This window comes from Monosiga brevicollis, genomic scaffold, assembly GCF_000002865.3.
Source record: "Monosiga brevicollis MX1 MONBRscaffold_2 genomic scaffold, whole genome shotgun sequence".
In the NCBI taxonomy this organism is placed as follows: domain Eukaryota; class Choanoflagellata; order Craspedida; family Salpingoecidae; genus Monosiga; species Monosiga brevicollis.
Genome location: NW_001865039.1, coordinates 3,425,761 through 3,438,047, shown reverse-complemented (window position 1 = coordinate 3,438,047; position 12,287 = coordinate 3,425,761). Strand labels below are relative to the sequence as shown.

At 58.1% G+C, this 12,287-nt stretch overlaps 1 protein-coding gene across 1 annotated transcript; it reads left to right on the top strand.

Moving 5' to 3' along the window:
- Nucleotides 1-11,728: 11,728 nt before the first annotated feature.
- On the top strand, nucleotides 11,729-11,953 carry MONBRDRAFT_3654 (uncharacterized protein; the record flags this gene model as incomplete). The annotated part of the gene is made up of 1 exon (XM_001742857.1): nucleotides 11,729-11,953. A coding segment is annotated over one exon (225 nt), but the record flags the coding sequence as incomplete, so codon positions are not given.
- Nucleotides 11,954-12,287: the final 334 nt, after the last annotated feature.

Sequence of the window (12,287 nt, the reverse complement as noted above, 5' to 3'; positions counted from 1 at the left end):
GTCGCACGTATTGCCCATGAGCTTCTTCTCTTGTGTCGACGGGATGGGTTTCCCATCCTGGAATCTGCCACCCTTGAGCCTGGCATCTTGCCATTGCTGGGCGGTGATCTCATGGATTGCACCTCCTACGGACCGCTGGCCCTGGCATTGCGTCAACGCCCTGCTTTGGCTCGGCTGTTGTTGGCGGATCCAAATGTCACTCGCGTGCAAGATCTCAGCTCAGTCGTCGGTGCTGTGAGCGCCATCGTTTCAGTCACCGGGGAATGCTTGACCTTAGCAGAGCACATCTTCATTCGGCGCTCCGATCCGCCTGGCGAATGGATGCATCAGGTTTGTATTCACTTGCTTGAAACGGGCATGTTGTCCTGTACCTGTTTTCTGAACCTTGATGCTGTGGCACCGCTTGTCGGCTGCGTGCTATAGCTTTGGACGGCGGAGCAAGCCGGTTTGCAGCATGCTTTTGCTGAGTTTCTCTCCAGCTTGGGTCTACCGCTACCTCAACCGGGTATGAGAATCGTCACACGCCCAGGGTAGCACGCCAGATCAGGAGAAGCGAGGGGCGGGGTGGCGGGTGACCAATCACACAAGAGACAAAGAATCAGTTGCCGCTGAAGGAAACAAACTTTGGGGTGATAGCGAAGTAGAGCCAGGATCAGAATCTGCGACGCAATCTCATTCTGCATTTGCATTGATTAGATAAAAGCTGGCAGGACATTTTGAATCCCTATGCCCCTGTGCACACGAGCATGCAACGGCTCGTGGCCTTTGCCAACGCCCGTGCTCCATTGGCCGTGGTTGTTGAGTTGGCGACTCCTGATGCATACGCAGCGAGCTTCGTCAACTGGCCTGAAATTTTGCCACGACTCGTGGCTCAGATGCCCTTTCAAGTCGTTTGGTTGGCCATGGAGCTACTGCGCCACAGCTGTGCGCGCTTGGGCTGCCTCGCACAACTGCACGCTGCTTTGCAGTCTAGCTTGCCCCACGTGTTGCAGCTTGTTCTTGCTCAAGACGCATCCGCAACCTCAGCACCTTCAGACGTTAAAAAAAGTCGTGATCCTCTGCAGCCGAGCAAGCCCGTGTGGCTACGCCTTTCGGCGGAGGAGGAGCGACGGGCTCTACACTACCGCGTTGCTGCCTACGAGCACTACGTGGGCGCAATCATAGAGCAGGCCTCCGAGGATCGGCGAAACGAGGTGGCCATGGACGAGGATGAAGAGGAGAGAGAAGAGGCGGCCCAAGCGGCCGAGGCCGACGAAACCTTAACTTGGCACCTCTTGTATCCCGTCACGACTTTGGAGATGGAGCCCGGCTCGGGAATTGAGCATCCTCCCATCGCTGTGGGGCCAGCCCTCGGTGGCTTGACGGTCGGGGCCCTGCTCACGTGCAAGGAGGCTGGAACCCCGCCGCTCGCCACACCATACGGATGGTCGCTGCAAGGCCGTGCCCCCACGATGATGTTTGAGCCTCACAGCCAAGCAGCTTGGATTACTCTCCTTCGGCGCGCTGTTCTCAAAGGCAGCATAAATGGGACCCTCACCTCAGTTGAAGCGATGGCGTGGGCGTCCGGTCGTGCCCTTCGCATAGCACCAAGCATTTCGCAAAATCAGCTGCACGTGGCCGGGCAGTGGCAGGATCTCTTGCTATATGAACCGGATCAAGGCGTGCCCCACCTTGACTTTCGTATGCAAACGGCACGGCGGCGGCAGCAAGCTGCCATTCGGAACGCCGTATCGGTCCTTCCCGCGCAGTTGCAACGGCAGCTTTCTAGCTGGATATTTACCTCAGCACCACCCAAGAGCCGTGGCGAAGGGGCAAGCTCGAGCAAAAAGCGCCGTGTGGATATGGATGCCACGGCCGATGCAAGCGCTGAGGCTCACGCCCGGGATACGGACAGCGACGTGGACGATGCCTTGGCCAGCGTATGCCTCGTGTCCCTAGCGACGGCGGCGCCATGTTGGCCAGCGCTTTCCGCCATGTCTGAGGATCGAGGACTTGCCCTCGATCCAGCAACAGTGATCTTTGATCAGTTTGCTGCATATGGCCTCCTTGACCAAGTGATCTCCACCAGTGAGGGCCCGCGTGGCGTGACATTGAATGCAATTGGTGTGAAGCTGGCACATGTGCTTGACTTGGCTATTGATGAGCTGGCGGCGCGAGGCGTAGCCTCGGATACCGTAGGTGTCTTGGTGAGCACCGCTGTCAAGGGGGCTGTGCAGGTCTTTGCAGCCCGCCAAGCCAGTAATGCTTCTGTTCTGTCTGAACTCGATCCTCAAGAGGCTGCCGCGGTTGTCGCACGCTGCTTGCAGTCGCAGCTGCCACGCTCAGTGGCCGATGCGTTGGAGGAGGCGTTGACTGCCTCCGGGATGGGCCATACCTGCGATGAAAATCAGACGGGAGGCATTCGAGGTCGGCTATGCGATGTCTGGGTCACTTGCCAGGACAAGAAAACGGCTTTGTCTCAATATTGGGCAGATGGCACAGGCTTGGCTCTGGTGACCCTTGACCTGACCGGTGAGGGCTGGGCCCGTGCCAGGACTGCGCTGTTAAGCAAACTTCGTCGATTGCAAGAGGCCGAACTTTTCTTGCAGACTCATGGGTGCAAGACAGTGTCGGTCGCGTTGGGCCTCATCCTCGACGCCGTTCATGAGCACCAAGCACGTGACCTGCTGCGCGTCTGTACCTCGACGCTACACCAAGTGCAGCTTCGCGTGTATGGCATGCTGCTGGACCCCAATTGTGGTTCAGGGGATGAGCTCACCTTGGACCAGGGTGCGGGTACGTTGCGCCCGTGCCTGTCCCCCACTGAACTCAAGGAGGTCGTGCAAGCTTGGCGCACCGCGTCCATGACGCAGCTCCCACGCTTACCCCTGAGCACGCGTGAGGAGGTGACCACCTTTGTTTTGGAGCAGCTGCCAGCCGTGCACGACGGACTGCGGGTCGAGCTGCAAGCCCTCGCCCGCGCGACGGCCGTCGTCAGCAGCTTTGCCAGCCGTGCACCCACCCCACATGTTGACGAGGACGGCGATGCGCGGCCACTGCCTACGCTGGCGGGTACCGCCGCCTATCTTCTCGAAGGGTTTACCGCCATCGTGGCCCCGACGCTGGGCTTAGCAGGCGACAAGCGGTCGACACTTGACTCGACCAGCGCATTTGCTAGAAATGCTTTCCGTCTAGCCTTGGGTCAATTGGTTCATGCTCTCTTGCCTCTGCATGAGGATGCCGTGGAGTTCCTCCATCGTGTGGGGCCACAACTGGCCCCCTTTACTCTTGCTGATCCCCGGGCCTTACTGGAAAGCTGGTTGGACGAGGCCTCTGGCCAACTTGTACCAATTTCCATGCCAGATATGGTGGATAGCACCGACGCCCGGCGTGATAGCCAGGGGGGTGGCGCAGGCGAGAGCGAGGCCGCAAGCGCCACTGCAACGCCGCAAGCAAACTCACCGGCACACGCCGAGACGGAGGCACCCACCGTTTTTGATGGCTTGTCCATGCCCGACGTGGTCGTTACCTCTGCATCACCCGGTCTTGACTTGGACGAAAATTCCGATCGCTGTGGGGCGCGACGCCAGGTGTCTCATCTATTTCTCGCTCGCTTACTTGCTCACGGTATCACGTGCACGGTACTGGGACAGCAGCACGCGGACCTCGTAGAATTTGTGCAAAATACGGCCCGAGAGCAGGGTCTCCTCTGCACAATGAATGACACGGCGCTGACTACCTCGGCAACATCCCTTGTGGCGGGAACCCAAGGTGGCGCGCTTAGCGTGGCTGGCTCGGTATTGCCCACTTTGACCACAGGCTCAGACGTTCTATTGATTCACAGTCCGCGGACCAGTTGGCGACGATTGTCCGAGTTTGTGGCGACTCCACGTGTGATCGAGCTTCAGCATGGCGCTGCCGTCCTATCCCACGCGCTTGGTCTCCACCCAGCACTACACCACGTCATTGTGGGCGTGGATCATGGAGCACCAGTGCGGTTTCTTCCTGGCGGTCTGCTCCGCCTGCCTGCACCCGATGCACAGGATGACCGGCGTACAGCGTACTATGGTCTTGCACGCGCCCTGGCTTTGCTAGAGGTGAATCCCGAGCGTCTGCCGTCTCTGGCCGTGGTTTTTCTGGATCTGGTTCAAGAGTCACTCGAACAATTTACCGCATGGAACCGCGCGCCCGTATTGAGTCACGTTCTGGCCGCCGTTAGCGCTGCGCTCCGCTTTGTGGCCGAGCGCTCCGTAGTGTCGCACGGGAGTCCGATTCGCGCGGCTTGTCATGTCGTGGCATACACCCTTGTGCAGTATTTGCTGATTGATGCCGAGCCAGACGGTTCGTGGGAGCTGTCTGTGGTACTTCATGAATGGTTGAGCGCCCAGCTGACGGCACACGTGCCTGATGCGACAGATTTGATTCTTCGACCCGACCATGCCGTAGTCTGCGCCTTTGCCTCGGACAACTCGCTAGATGAAATGACCACTCCGCAACCACTTGCGCGAGTTCAACAGCGCCTTGCATTGCTTGTGCCAGTCATGCCCAGTGTTGCGAACAAGCTGATGCGCTCTCTCGTGCTTCCCATGCGAGTCGTTCGACTAGCCCTCGCCATGGAGATGTTACTCAAGATTCCCGCGCATCCCGTCATGTTGTGGGGGCCTGCTCAAACAGGCCGGGCTACGCTCACTGAGATTGGCGCCACTTTGATTGGGGCACACAAGGTGACGCTGGACGTGGAGGCCACTCATGATTCATCCGGCCTCTTGCGAGAGATGACCGCTGCTCTGCGGCAGCTCCAAGCTGCTGCAAATGTGCCTGTGATCGGGGCAACCGAGCAGCCCGAGGCCGGAGCGGAGGCGTCGGGTGAAGGCGCATGGTCTGAGCTGCCCAGCGAGGCCCGACGCTCCACAACGACCAAGGGCGGAGGCACGTCAATCCTCGTGTTGCGCTGCGGTTGTGCGGTGCCCGGATGGGCACAGCCCATTTTTTCCCATCTACTGAGCATGGTGCGCTTTAGCACGGTGGCCGGTAATCGGGCTCGCTGGCGTGCCCAGCACCGAGCTCGCACGCAGCCGCGGGTGGCGGTGCGTGCGCCCCGATATACCCCGGCGGTCGCTGGTTGTGAAACCGCCCTACGCTTTCCAGAGCACGACGACAGCCTGGCGCTACAAACCCAGCTCATGCTGATGCCCGCCAACTTGCGCATCGTCTTCCTGCTCGAGCGCGGTGAGAATGAACGGGCAGCTGTGCGGTCTGAATTTACCTGGACCGATACTACGCCGCAGCCAGTGCCCTGCCCTGCGTGGAGCTCCAACGATTACCTTGAGGGCATCTTGCTGGCACTCCGCAGCTCACAATTGTGGCGTGAACCACACCTAGTGGCGTTGCAGAGTGAGCAGATGCAACAGCTTTTGACGCGGATCACAACGAGCCGACGATGCACAGGTGGACAGCGCGCGCAAATATTCATTGATTCTCTGCTTTTGCTACTTCCCGAGGCCGTGGCCGCGCATCTGTGTGAGCTCCAACGTCTGAGTGAAGGTTTGGCGGTGCTGGGCGGTGAGAAGGCACTGCGGGGTAACTTTGAGCGTGAGCAGATGCGTATAGAGGGGCTAGTTCGTGCGGCAGCCCAGCGTGTGGGGCAACTGGTTGCGCGCCAGCGCGAGCTGGAAACCGAGCTACGCATCGTGCACAAGCGTCATCGGTTGCAGGAAGCGGAGCACGGACGTCGGCAGGAGCTGCTGCGACACACGTCGGACCAGGTTGAAGCTCTCTTGGGCCGTTTACGGCCTGGCATCTCCAACGCAGCGGCAGAAATAAACCAACTCGACAAGCACGATGTTGACGAATTGCGCTCTTACGTGCAACCACCTCGCGCGGTGGAGGTGGCCATGTTGCCCGTTTGCCTGTTGTTTCGTGGCCGATTTGCCTACAAGAACGGTGCGTTGCCACAGGGGCTCGCGACACCCACTTGGCAGGAGGCCAAGTACTTGCTGGTCCAGGATCAGCTATTCTCGCACATGGCAGAGATGGACTTGGACCAGATACCTGATGTGACACTCGACGCCATGATGTCACTGGCTGGCTCACGGGAATTTGATTTCAGTCGACTGGGGCAGGCTTCGCGTGCTGCTGCATGCATCGGTCGATGGGTGGCAGCAGTGATTGAGTATGCGGCCACGCGCCGCAAGTGCCGTCCGACCTTGCAAGAGCGGGGGCGGGCTGCACATCAGCTGCAACTGGTGGCCGAGGAGCTAGCGCGCTTGACGGCCACGGTTCAAGAATTGGAGGGTCAGATGGCTGTCACCTTGGCTGAGCTGGAGGTCAACCGCGAGCGCATGAGCGCAGCCCAATTGCAACTGGAGGCTGTCAAAGCCAAACTGGCTCGTTTGGATGCAATCCGCCGTGCCACACGCGTTTTCCACGACGAGCTGATGGGCATGCTGCGAGAGAAGGAGCTGGAGGCGCAGGCCGTGGTGGCGGACGCCGTCATTGCTTGTGGGTACCTTTGTTATACAGATGATCTCAACAGCGACGAGGCCCGCGTGTGGCTCGAGGCTATGAAAGAGCAATGTCACCTGTGTGAACTGCCCGTGTCCAAATACCTTAGCCCGGGGCAGTCCCTGCCTCTTCGTGTGCGGTGGGAAGCCTTGGATGCTCTGACAACCGTTCCCATCCCATCTGTTCAGAAGCTGCAGCTGGTGTGTGGCTGCCTGCCTGCCAATTTGGTGGTCGTGGATGGGCTGGGCATTCCCAGTCAAGATCGCCTTCACGTGCCTTGTCAGATTCGGCGTGCCCAACGTCTCGCGCTACCGGTGGCAGCCCGTGCTGGGCGCCGAGCTCTGATGAACGTGGACGTTGAGCGCTACGTGCCGCTTGGTGATGGACGTTTATGGGAAGAAATGTTGCTCGAAAAGTTGGTTAGTGTTTTGCAGCCTGATATCGGCATTGCTTTTGCAGCCGACTGCAAAGAGCATGCACAGCTGGCTGCGGCCCAACAGCGGCGCGTGGCCGAGCTTTTACGCCTTGTTTCGGACCTGGATGAACGGCAAGTGGCGGATGATGCCCTGCACCTGCACGTGAACACGCTGTACGCCGAGGCGCGCTACTATCGCACAAGTTTGGTGCAGCAGCGCTGGGACCGAGTCCTCATTTATGCGCGCCGGGACCGATATCGACCTCTGGCACGCATGGCAACCATCTGCTACGAGATGGTCTGCCGCGCCATGCGCCACTTTCAACTGGAGCCGCCCTTGTTCACAGCTTTTCTGGAGCGCGTACACGAAAGTGCCATGGAATTTGCAGGTCTGGCACGCATCCGCAATGATGATGCACAGCCCACCACGGCGTGGGGTTTGTTTGGCAACCTGAGCGCGGGCGATCATCGCTTGTACCTCATGGTGTGCCGGGAGGCACTGGCTCACCTGCGGCATCGCTTTCCCTATCACACCATGGGTTTGGTGGCGCTGGCCATTTACCTCAAGCTGCTGGCGTTCCGACCCGTGTACGATGTGAGCCCGGCAGCAGTGCGCCTGCCATCGTCCCCTTCTTTGCAGGTCCTAGTGATGACGGCTAATGCGGTGCTGGCACCGCCTGAAGCACGGCGCAACGCCACTCAAACGCAGTTGACCCACTCCGCGGCCTTGCCGGACGAGCTGCTGACGGTGCCCAGTGTTTCGGAGGAAGCGATTGAGTATCTGATCACTCTGGACGAGCTCTCTCGCTTGAGCGAAAGTCTGCAAGACAACCCCAGCGATTGGTTGGACTGGGTCAAATCGGCTCGTCGTGCGCCCCTCCTGCCTTCGCCCTACGAGGTGATGTGTCACGAGGCACTGGAGCCCTCCCTGCGACTCGCCCTGCGTCTGGCTTTGGACACAGACTTGCTTCGCAATCCATGGTCACTCTTGACCGACGATCTGCCCATGGCGCCCGCATCCCTTCTCCCGGACCCACTTCACCTCCACGTGCGCCGGCATCTCTTGGCGCAAGAACGGCAGCTGATGGTAGTAACGGGAATCCCAGAGGCCCAAATGTTTGAAACGTTGCACGAAATCTTGCGTAACGTGCCATTGGCCTGGCGCTTCATCCAAGCCGTGGCTGTGGCAGAGGGTGAATGGGAGGATGCCGATCCTGACGACATCCTCGTGTGCCCGTGCTACGACCTCGAAGCTTGTCGTAACGTGCTACAGGTGACGCCATGGTGGGGAACGCTGCCCAAGATGTTGATATTCTCCGACAATGCGGTGTGCCAAACCTTACTGGGCCTGCCTGATTCGATCCATGTGAGCGCACCGCATTACAAGGCCGTGCCGCCAGGGCTCGCAGCCCTCCAGACCTTTGTTTCACTTTTGCAGCTGCTGGAGCAGTGAGCGCGATGCGTGACCTCACGCCCGTGAGCACGCGCGACAAGAGTACGAAGATTGTCTTTGCTTGCTGTCTGATTGATTGTATTCTTGGGAAAAATATAGTGTGCAGGGTGTCATGTTATGTACGAGTCGTCACATGTTTAGTTGCAGCACGAAAGCGTTTTGCGTGTTTGTATGACACTGAATGTTGGCCAGCGCGTCGAACGCGGGCTGATTTGAAATTGACAGATTAGATCATCATCATATTACAAACATCATGCTTGATGCGACAAGATCGAGAAAGACAAACGGCAGACATGGCCACAGGATGCTTCTCATGTTCTTCTGGCTTGGAAGTGTGGTCTTGAACGTGTCTTTGTCACCCTTGAAAGGATCTTTTAGGATTGATAGAAACGCTGCCAGTTTGTCATAGCCAGCCAGGTGTTGATGACCATAATCAACTGCAGGCACAAAATTCAATTTTGGACATGGTATTTCAACTTTGCGATAAATTTCCGAGGACATCATTTGTGCGCTCGGAAGTTGACGGTTTCCGACGTTCTTCCTCCAGCCAGGGAATCGGCAATGGCACGCGTGCTCGCCGATTAGGAAAGGCGGTGGTCGGTCGGTCGGTCGGTCGGCAGGCGGTGGTGGTGGCGGCAGATTCACATGGGGACATGGATCCGCAAGCCACCCCCCTATTGAGGGAAGCCAGCGTGCAACAGCAACACAGCTCGACGCGTCGGCGGCAAATCAACGGTGCGTTCGACCACTACTCCCCCTCGTGCCTGCCGAGTGCAGCGCTGACCGCGCTTGCCATACCACTGATGTTGGTAGAGCCTTTGGGAGGGTTGGAAGAGCCGCTGATACAGCCCAAGCGTGATCCATGGCGGTGGTGGGCCCTGTTTTGGTTTGCCTACATTGCAGCGCTGCAATCCTTGCTCTGGATGACCTTCTCCAGTGTACCGGAGGCCGCCAAGGAGTACCTGCAGGTCACGGATGATGTCCTGACCCTCTTCCTGAACGAGGGCCCCATTGCGTACGTATGTGTCGTGTTTTTTGCTTCCTGGCTCCTGACCACGCGCAAGGGGCTGCAGCGCAGCGTCCTCCTGGCAGCAGGCCTCTGCTTTGCCGGAGGCCTACTGCGATGCTTGCCCTGCATTTTGACCCGGCACCAGTTTGTCCAGCATCACCAGCTTGTTCTTGCGGTGATTCATGTTGCCCAGGTTGGTGGTTGCCATGAAGCATGCCTGGCTTTTGGTTGAAGTTTGAGGCTGACCAAGTTGACCGTGGCTCAACCTGATTGCGCCGCGGGGAGCGTTGTAGACGTGCAATGCGGCCGCTGCGCCGTTTGTGGTAGCCAGTGTCAGTCAATTTTCTCTGATGTGGTTTCCTGATCGGGAGCGCAACACGGCCACAGCCGTGGCCAACATTAGCAGTGCTCTCGGCCGTGGCATTGGGTTTCTGATCGGGCCTGCGCTGGTCAGCAACACGGATGATGTCACCCTGCTCCTGGCTGTGGAGCTCTTGTTGGCATTTCTGCCGCTGCTGGCTACCGCAATCTACTATCCGAACGAGCCCGCCGAGCCGCCATCGCGAGCCGCACTGCTTGCACAGCGCCAACATCGCACACGTGAGGGGCATCAATCGCTTTCGGACTGCGCCAAGCAACTACTCGGCGAGCTTCGGCTGGCCTGTACCAATGCCCCCATGCTGACACTATGCATCATTGGAGGCCTGCAAATGGGCGTTAATGGGGCTTGGGCTGGTGTCTTGCCAAGCGTACTCTCATCTCGCTTCAACAACTTTGAGGTATGACTGCGTGCAGACAATCGCTCTTTGAATCACGGCTAAACTCTCGGGGCATGATACGGGGCTCATTCTGGGGTGCTCTGGTTTTCTCCATGCGGGCATGTGATTAGGCGGGCGTGTTTGGGGCCATCAATACATTTTCAGGAATTGTTGGTGGCTTGGTGGCGGGGCTGGCCACGGACACGCGGCTGCTGTTCAACAAGCTCAAGAGCATCACGAGCGTCTTGTCCATTGTCGCTGCAGCCTGCTTCTTCATGTTTGCCGTAGCCTTTGATCCGTACAGCTGGAAGCCGTTTGCTTCTTGGTCCATGCCTGCACTGATGATTTTGTGTGCGGGAGCCGGGGCGTCGCGTGGGGCCACCGATCCGCTCTGGTTCGAAATGGCCAGTGACCTGATCCACCCGGCTTCGCCCAACGTGGCAGGCTCGGTGTTGACCTTTTTCTGTCACGTCCTGATTGTGGCATCTCTTTCGGTGCCATCCCACATTCTTTTGGGGTGGATCATGACCATTATGTTCGTGTCTGTCGGCATTACGGGGGCCGTGCTGATTCCGATTCCCATGCGTTACATGGCACGCCGCAACTTGCAGACCTTTACCAGTCAGAGCCGGGCTTGACCTGGCTGGCCAACGGGTCGTGCGTTACAGATGGATGATCAGTGTTACGCCGCAAAGGTCTGAGGGCCTTGTTCTCTTTTATGCCGAGCCAGGCCGCCCTGGCTGGCTGGCTGGCTGGCTAGCTGGCTAGCTGTCTGGCTGAATCATGTGTTTGGATCGTTCGATTACCTTGATCTTTGCGAAAGAAAGTCTGTGCTTATCATTGTCAGATAAAGTGAGGGTTTGAGTGTGAGGCGGGAAGTTAGAGTGTAGGAATTTGAATAGTTAAACTACCAAAAAATCACTCGAAAATACTTGTCATTTCCTACTACAGCCTCAACGCAGAGATGTCGATCCAGAACCTGCAGAGCAATGGTGCGATCCCCCAAGACAAAAGAACATCTTGCGTCTGTGTGTGTGTGTGTGTGTGTGTGTGTGTGTGTGTGTGTGTGTGTGCGTCGATGAGGCCTCGTGGTCTGTGTGTGTGTGTGTGCGAGAGAGAGAGAGATGGGCTAGGAATGGCAGCGCCTTTGCCGTTGGCTGATGGGACGGGGAGATGGTGGGGGACCTTTGGCGATTGACCATCATTAGGGAGCACGGGTAGACACTCTCGGTGATCTCGGGGTTGCTTTGGAAGGGCCGCGCTGCCTCTTTGTGTGACTTGCTTCTTCGTTTGACGAGGCCAGCAGATGATGAATGCTTTCTGTGGCCGGTGCTCTGCTGCTGCGCCTACGACGCCTTGGAGGCTGACCTCGATCTTTCCTCCTCCTTGCCCCCTTGTTGCAGACCCCTTTGCGGCAGACGCGATAGAGGATGAGACCTCTGGTGTGCAGCAGGGCTTCATCCACATCCGGTCGGTTGCTCACCTAACCTGATCCTTTTTTTTTTTTTTTTGGCCTCTCCCTCGTGCACGGGCCTGCTGTTGCAACCGCTCAAATACAGACCTGGCGTGCAGTTGTGGAATCGCTCATGACCGTGATCTCTGCCCACAGTATCCAGCAGCGCAGCGGTCGTAAGACCCTGACGACCGTGCAAGGCATTTCGCCCGAGTACGATCAAAAGCGTCTGGTCAAGGCCTTTAAGAAGGAGTTTGCCTGCAACGGCAACGTGTCCACGCACCCCGAATATGGAGAGGTGATTCAGCTGCAGGGTGATCAGCGCAAATCTGTCTTTGAGTTCCTTTCGGGTGTCGGCATTGCCCGCAAGGAGCAGGTGCGTGCCCCCTTGAGCTCCTCCCTCTGCGTTGTGGTGTCGTCGACAAAGGTCCCGCAAGAAGATGGGGGCGGGGGACGATACATGCCCATGCCTGATCTTTTGTCAGCGTGACTCTTGATCATATGAGACAAGCTGGGCTTGTTACTTTTGCGGGAGTCGCTCAGCCTTTGATAGAGCTCACAGGACCTTGTTGGCTGCCCGGCTTTGGGTGTCGATTCTCTGCTGCTTTAGATCAAGGTGCACGGTTTCTAAACGCCCTGTCAATCCCATTTCCAGTTTTTTCCTTTTGCGGACATGGCTGCTCCGCCATGTCGTCACCTCCCCTCGTGTTCTTTCT